The 7,303-nt window shown below is 34.5% G+C and overlaps 2 protein-coding genes across 4 annotated transcripts; both read right to left on the bottom strand.

The window, feature by feature from the left end:
• Positions 1–2,854: 2,854 nt before the first annotated feature.
• Positions 2,855–4,356, bottom strand: LOC138132177 (uncharacterized). 3 transcript variants are annotated; one of them, XM_069049580.1, is made up of 7 exons: positions 4,215–4,356; positions 4,017–4,125; positions 3,707–3,803; positions 3,572–3,654; positions 3,383–3,513; positions 3,252–3,323; positions 2,855–3,195 (listed from the first exon to the last, which is right to left on the bottom strand). In XM_069049580.1, the coding sequence occupies exons 2-7, from the start codon at positions 4,036–4,038 to the stop codon at positions 3,010–3,012; spliced, it is 591 nt and encodes a 196-aa protein (XP_068905681.1). In that variant the 5' UTR covers positions 4,039–4,125; positions 4,215–4,356; the 3' UTR covers positions 2,855–3,009. The 3 variants fall into 3 exon arrangements, with proteins under 3 accessions (XP_068905681.1, XP_068905682.1, XP_068905680.1); XM_069049581.1 differs by having other exon boundaries at positions 2,855–3,204; positions 3,707–3,770; positions 4,036–4,125; XM_069049579.1 differs by having other exon boundaries at positions 3,707–3,770; positions 4,036–4,125.
• A 31-nt stretch (positions 4,357–4,387) lies between these two features.
• On the bottom strand, positions 4,388–7,296 carry LOC138130449 (uncharacterized). Its single transcript, XM_069046920.1, has 8 exons — positions 7,130–7,296; positions 6,926–7,085; positions 6,506–6,878; positions 6,206–6,454; positions 5,393–5,612; positions 5,189–5,348; positions 4,768–5,140; positions 4,388–4,717 (listed from the first exon to the last, which is right to left on the bottom strand). The coding sequence occupies exons 1-8, from the start codon at positions 7,266–7,268 to the stop codon at positions 4,463–4,465; spliced, it is 1,929 nt and encodes a 642-aa protein (XP_068903021.1). The 5' UTR covers positions 7,269–7,296; the 3' UTR covers positions 4,388–4,462.
• Between the last annotated feature and the right edge of the window lie 7 nt (positions 7,297–7,303).

Raw genomic sequence — 7,303 nt, 5'->3', positions numbered from 1 at the left:
CGACACTGGCCTGTGCGGTCCTATTGAACAATTCAGGAGTTGCGTTCAGGAAGCTTTTGCCACAATTACTCCTGAAATGGTTACGAATTCTAAACTGAATCTTTTGCGACTGGCACGGTTATGCTTGCAAATGAATGGTGGCCACTTTGAGCACTTCCTCTGATTGTATTTATTTTTCGTTTCATAATCCCTTTTAGCTTGTGTTATACCTTTTCTTCCTGTTTTGTACGATAAGCTCACGTGCATTAGAATAAACAAGGTTGTTTTCAGAACCGCCATTTGTTGTTTTATTTAAAAAAATAAAAATACTACATAGATTCATGTGATCGATGGCGAATGTGACGTCTTGAATGACATCTGTGTTAACCTAACATGTTGATGATGACACTTTGGCGGACATGTCATTCTGACATTATTTAATTGTGACAATTTATAAACTTAGCAACCGATTTTATTCACATTAACACCTCAGAGTTCCCTTTCTGGAATTGGTGGATCTTAGATGTCTCACAACTCTCTTATGCAAGCCATTAATTGTTCTTCGTTTGCATTTTTAGAATCGAGATTGTCGTGGGCATTTGTCTGTTTTCTCTGGGGCGCGAGTTCTGGGACACCCTGTATACTAACATGAGTTGAGATTGCCTCATTGAGTTGTTCCGAGAATTTGGGGCACCCAGTATAGTCCTGATATCGCCCCATGTGATTTCTATCTGTACCCTCAAACGCTCAGTGGAGCAGGTACATAGTAGCTGACACGAAACAGTTAGGGGAATCTTTGAAGGGATTTGGCGGTAACATATTAACTTTGGAGTTCCAGAGAGTTGGCGGTAACATATTAACTTTGGAGTTCCAAAGAGAGTTGACGTACCAAGAACATCTCGCGTTGGTTGATGTTTCCTCCAAAGATGAACTATTAAACTACACTCAAGGTTAGGGAGCAACTTTGTTCCATCGACTCAGCGATGAAATAATCGTTTTTTGCTTCATTTTTGGCGGAAATGGGCATAAACGGTGGAATTGTTTCCAATAGTGCCGATTAAAATATTTTAGCTGCGGAGCATCCCCGTAACTATCAAAGCGTGCATCAAATACAAAGGCAAATACGAGTATCTCAAACCGGGAAATGCTGGGATATGGCATTCAAGTTCGGAGTGACAACCTCGTTGCAGGAAAAATATCATCGGGGATGAACTACCTTATTTACGAGTACCTACTGTCCATGCGCTCTGTTCAGATTCGGGAGCGAACCACATGATTGTAGACCAACCCGGTTTTGCATTACTTAGGAAGTTGGGACTGGAGTGCCCCGCGAGTGATATCGCTTAAAAATATGTATATTCAAACATAAATATGATTCTTTGTTAGGCACTTCAAAAATACATAAAACAAAACTATATATTAATTACGAAAATTGTCGTTAGGTGGATACAATAGTAAAAGTACAACACAGATTACATTACTAGTATATTACTGTACGAGTGGAGAAACTAAAAGTTTCACTCACGCGTGTGACGAATTTACACACGAGACGAAGCCGAGTGTCGAACGACACATAAGTGAGTGACTTAGTTTCCTACGAGAGCTGTTAGCGTTTTGTTCAATCCTGCAATTAAAATTTCAAAATATTTTAATCATAAAATTTGTTGGAAAAAAGTTGGAAAAATTTCGGTCGTGGATGAAGAATATAAACGTAAATGTTGTAACCGAAGAAGTAGTGGTTGCTTATTTCTATGGATTAATAGAAAAATACACTGCCTCTTCCCTGTGGTCTACATTTTCGATGCTTAAATCCACCCTATTTGTTTTTGAGAAAATGCACATGAGCAAGTAAGTTTCATGGTTCGTAATTAATTTACTGATTGTAATCTTTGTTGATGTGTAGGTATTGGTATAAATTGGTAATAAAATTTAGTTAAATGTTCAGCTTATGTGAATTGAGAAAATTAGTGAGTGTAAAAATTTTCATCCACTGCTTTCACTCACTCGTTGCTATGCAAACAGTTGAATGGACAAAACAAACGCTTTCCGGTTTGTATCTAAATAAGAAACAATAATTTTCAATAGGTAGCAGGATTGAAGAAAATGTATTGAAATAACAAAAACACAAGTTTTTGTGCAACATTGAAAAATTCATCTGTTGTTGTTGTAATAATGTTTGACTCTTTTTTTTTAATTCCTTAAGATCCTTAATTTTTTTTTTTTTTGAAGAGCATTGAAATATTTAATGTTTATTTCAAAAGTTTTTATTAGTTTTACCATAAGTGTTATTACATTGAACTTCTATCGTCTATATCCTTACCCACTTCAAAATCTCTTCAAATTGTCTTTTGACACGAAGCATTCAATTTAATAGTATCATAAAGGTTATCTTGTACGATTTAGAAAGTGTTGAGCGACTTACGTTTTTCGCCACTTTGACAAGAGCTCTGACAGATGGCTTCCGCAAAACACCCTTTATTTACATAAACACTATCAGCATCACCCCACGTTTTATTATAGTTAAATATTGAGTGAAACAGCGCATAATACGTTATTATCCAAAATAAAAAATAAGTCTGAGTTTGCGCACAGCGCATAAGACAGGTCTAAGCTCTGATAAGATGACGGTCCCTTCCTAAATTAAAATCTAATTCAAAATGTTAAATTAGTGATTGTATTCCCAGCTAGAATTTTTACAAAGAAACGCATAGTCAGTCTTGCCAGTTATCTGATGCTCTTAGTAAATAACATTAACTCCCAAAGTATTATTAACATTTTAAAATTTAAATCTGATACCACGAACAGAACAATTGTATCTTTTATTTACTCATTTACCTTAATTAATAGAATTTAACTGTTACTTTTTCAAATATACTTTTCTGGCTGAGATAATTTTTTATTTATTTACATTTTAATTTACTACAAAAAACATAACTAATGTTAATTTTTGTGAAATTATAGAGTAAAAAATATCAAATAGTAATACATACAAAAGTACGATTTTAGCACAATATGTGTTAAATGAATTAATTATTCTTGTATTTCTTCGCATACCAAGTGCTGGTTTATTTTCCGATATACTTTTTTGATCACTTTTTCTGCCTCATCACAGCTGGTTGTTATTTCAACGTCATTGATATATATACTCCTAATTTCAGACACTGTAAAATTGTATTCGAGTAGTCTTGCTTTAAAGTGATCGATTATATTTTCACACTAAAAACGCTAGAATGTACCTATTTAAGCATAATTAATAAATCAACAACTGTTACCACATCCATAACTAAATAAGAAAAATCTGTTTTTGTTCTAGCGAAGATTATATACAGTCTCAGCTTGTTCTTCTAAAATTATCAATAATTCAAATAGTCGAAAAGTGACTTCATAAGTATTTACTACTCACGTATGTTATAAGTAAATTTGAAATGTCGCATGGATCTGAACTGTATAAAAAACATTGTAGGAGGTCCCTAGCATGAAAGTCTAAAATATTCTTCATCAAAGGTAGCTTGTTGCAAGCCTCCGTTGAAACATCTTAAAAGAGCACAGAGATCAATAAGTATTTCATGATTTTAATTTCAAATAAACTCACTCTGTAAATCTTCTAGGTCGACCTTCAGTTTAAGTACATACTGCTTCTCTTTTTCGATTAATAAGTTTATAACTGAACTTAAACTGAAACAGGGAAAGTGTAGTACTTATTTGGTACAAACAACAAAATAAATACCACTTTTTCGGACTATTTGTTTCTGATTTTATGTTAATATATTCAGGTAAACTAAAAGTAACACCTACAAAACTGCCATTGTTGCAACAATAATATAAAGTTGACTCAAGTTGCAAAAAACCACTTTGCATTTGCAACAGCACTTTTATGGCATTAGTCATTTGAAATTACTTTTAAACTGTACTTATATGGAAAATATTCAACCCAAACTATGATTTTCTGGTCCCTTTGTGCCTTTATTTGGTTAAAAAATATGAAAAAAATGCTGTTGCAAACGACAAGTGGTTTTTTGCAACTTGAGTCAACTTTAGATTTGAATATTTCTTTACCATTTACATATCTCACCGTCAGTGCAGAAGTTTCATTTAAAGACAGTTTAGGAGGAAGAGGAGCTTTTCTTGTTACTGTAAGTCGTCCGCCTAAAACGACTCGTTTATAATAATTTTTATTTAATGAAAAATGTCTAAACTATCTGATGACACAACAAATCAAACAAAATGTTATTAACCTTGCGTAGTGTGACGTAACGCGGGTTTGGAAGGCGCTGGTTGATCTATTCCTTCTTCTGACATTGGTAAATTTTACTACTTTCACCTTTTCGACAATTTACAACAATACAATTTTAATAAGCACCACGAGCACATTTTAATTACTATAACTTTCCTAAAGTTTAAGACTACATTCGCATCAAATATTTATCTTTATTTTGCGTACAGCGATAAGATAAGGATTTTGTTTTGTATGTATTTTATGAACTTAATCAACTGACAGTTGCCTGAAGGATCCATCCAACCCAAAGACAGATTCGGAAGTCTTCGGCTTGCCAGGTCGTTTACTCTCGTCTGTTCTGTACTTTACATCTTCAGCAAACCAATCCCGATAACTTTCAACCTTCTTTTTCCAATATGCCGCAATGTCTTCAATTTTACCGCCTTGTCCACCGTACTCTTCTGGGAGCACTTCCTTTGGAATATTTGCATACAATTCGTCCACGGAATTGTAAATGGACATCTAAACAATATGTGTAAATAGACTAATTGCCTTTCGTGGGATTCACTTACCCTCTTCTTCAGTTTTTCCGTTAAAAATGGTTTCATGAAGTTGTGGATCGTCTCAAATGCAGGAGATAAGTTGAAGAAATGGGCTCCTTTAATTCTGTAGGGGTTACCTTGCTGAAAACACGTCATAGCCTTTTTCATTAATGTTGGCGACATTGATCGAAAAAAGCTCAAACTAATCTTTCCTACATCTTGTATCATTGATATACCCGAAACAGTTAAATCATCGTCTTCCAACATTTGGATGTCCTGCATCATGGTGCTAGCTTTAAAAACGTCAGCTTGGTCTAATTTATGTTTTTCCATAAGACCGTTTCTTATTAAACAGTATCGTGGCGCACCTGGATGCATTATTTTTGACAGAGGTAACATAACACTAAAAAAAATGTTTGTAACTTTAACAACACAACCAAGATTCAGTTACCCAAGCGATAAAATTTTCTGGATTCCAGGTGAAAAGGGGTCTCGATCGTTATATAGTTCAGGAGTAATGGTCTTCAGCGTATAATGCATATCCAGTTTCTCCTTAGTCCGTTCCAGACTAAATTTGGTTCCTCGTAAGAAAGCGATCAAAAATTGATCGTCTACAATATGGTTAGAAATTGCTTTCTCTAATACAGTTTATTACCTGTTCTCGCGTTGAGATGCTGCTGTTTAGAAAGCCATTCCTTAATGTAAGCTAGGTCGCTTTCGATTCTTTTTGGGTCTTCATTTATCTCTTTTATGGCAACTTCTTGTAATTCTTTAGACAACTCACGCACTGGCATCTTGCACGTTTTTGAGAACACGTATCGATAATAAACTCGAAAGTAAAAAACGAAAGATAAAACTTTATTATCAAGTGATATCTAAATATATATTTAAAAATAATCTTTGTTTAATTCTATACACTACAATATCAGTAAATAGTAAAACTTTCTAATTATTTCCCTACAAAATTTCCGAGGATTATGACATTCTCCTAAAGTGTTTAACTATGAAAGAACCTTAATCTTAAGTATATACCTATGTAAAGTAAAGTAGCAACGCAATAGAAGATGTGAATTGTATTTTAAAGACCAATGTTAAGAAATCTTTATATTCGAAATCATGTTGAACGTAGGTACCTATTTTAGCCCACTTACAGTGTTTAACAGAGCAGAGAGAAAGATGACGTAGATAATTCAATAACAATTTTTTTAAATGAGTAAAATATCAGTGCTGAAATTGTATATCATTCGACGAACATGTAATGATGGCTACTACCCACGAGCAGTGATTATTCTATTGGGTAATAGCCACTATATACGAATTAAAGACTATACTTTTTCTACGACGTACAAATTTCATAATTTTTATTGCCAACATCCATTTATTACTTGTTTCTGTTAAAACCATACGTATACAGACCCGCGAATTATGATACTTGCAAATAATGATGAGATATTTTCTGGAGTTAATCAACTGAGAGTTGTCTGAAAGATCCATCCAATCCAAAGACAGATTCGGAAGTCTTCGGCTTGCCGGGTCGTTTACTCTCGTCTGTTCTGTACTTTACATCTTCAGCAAACCAATCCCGATAACTTTCAACCTTCTTTTTCCAATGAGCCGCAATGTCTTCAATTTTACCGCCTTGTCCACCGTACTCCTCTGGAAGCACTTCCTTAGGAACATTTGCATACAATTCTTCCATGGAATTATGAATGGACATCTAAACCATATGTGTGAATATAACAAATCGCCTCGCGTGGGATTCACTTACCCTTTTCTTTAGTTTTTCCGTTAAAAACGGTTTAATGAAGTTGAAGATCGTGTCAAATGCAGGAGATAAGTTGAAGAAATGGGCTCCTTTTATTCGGGAGGGGTTACCTTGCTGAAAACAGGTCGTAGCCTTTTTCATTAATGTTGGCGACATTGATCGAAAAAAACTCAAGCTAATCTTTCCTACGTCTTGTATTACTGACAGACCCGAAACAGTGAAATTATCGTCTTCCAACATTTGGATGTCTTGTATCATGGAACTAACTTTGATAACATTAGCTTGGTCTAATTTATATTTTTCGACGAGATCGTTTCTCGCAAAATTGTATCGTGGCGCACCTGGATACATTATTTTTGGCAGAGGTAATATAATACTAAAAAAATTATTTGTAACTTTAACAACACAACATGATTTAGTTACCCAAGCGATAAAATTTTCTGGATTTCAGGTGAAAAGGGGTCTCGATCATGGTATATTTCAGGAGTAATGGTCTTTAGCGTATAATGCATGTCGAGTTTCTCTTTAGTCCGTTCCAGACTAAATTTAGTTCCTCGTAAGAAAGCGATTAATAACTGATCGTCTAAAATATGGTTAGTAATTGCTTTTTCTAATACAGTTTATTACCTGTTCTCGCGTTAAGATGCGGCTGTTTCGAAAGCCATTCCTTAATGTAAGCTAGATCGCTTTCGATTCTTTTTGGGTCTTCATTTATCTCTTTTATGGCTACTTCTTGTAATTCTTTAGACAGTTCACGCACTGGCATCTTGCACGTTTTTAAGAAGGATACGTACTATCGAT

The sequence above is a fragment of the Tenebrio molitor genome, chromosome 5 (assembly GCF_963966145.1).
Source record: "Tenebrio molitor chromosome 5, icTenMoli1.1, whole genome shotgun sequence".
In the NCBI taxonomy this organism is placed as follows: domain Eukaryota; kingdom Metazoa; phylum Arthropoda; class Insecta; order Coleoptera; family Tenebrionidae; genus Tenebrio; species Tenebrio molitor.
Note: the sequence above shows the minus strand (reverse complement) of the source record. Positions and strands in the feature narration are given on the sequence as shown.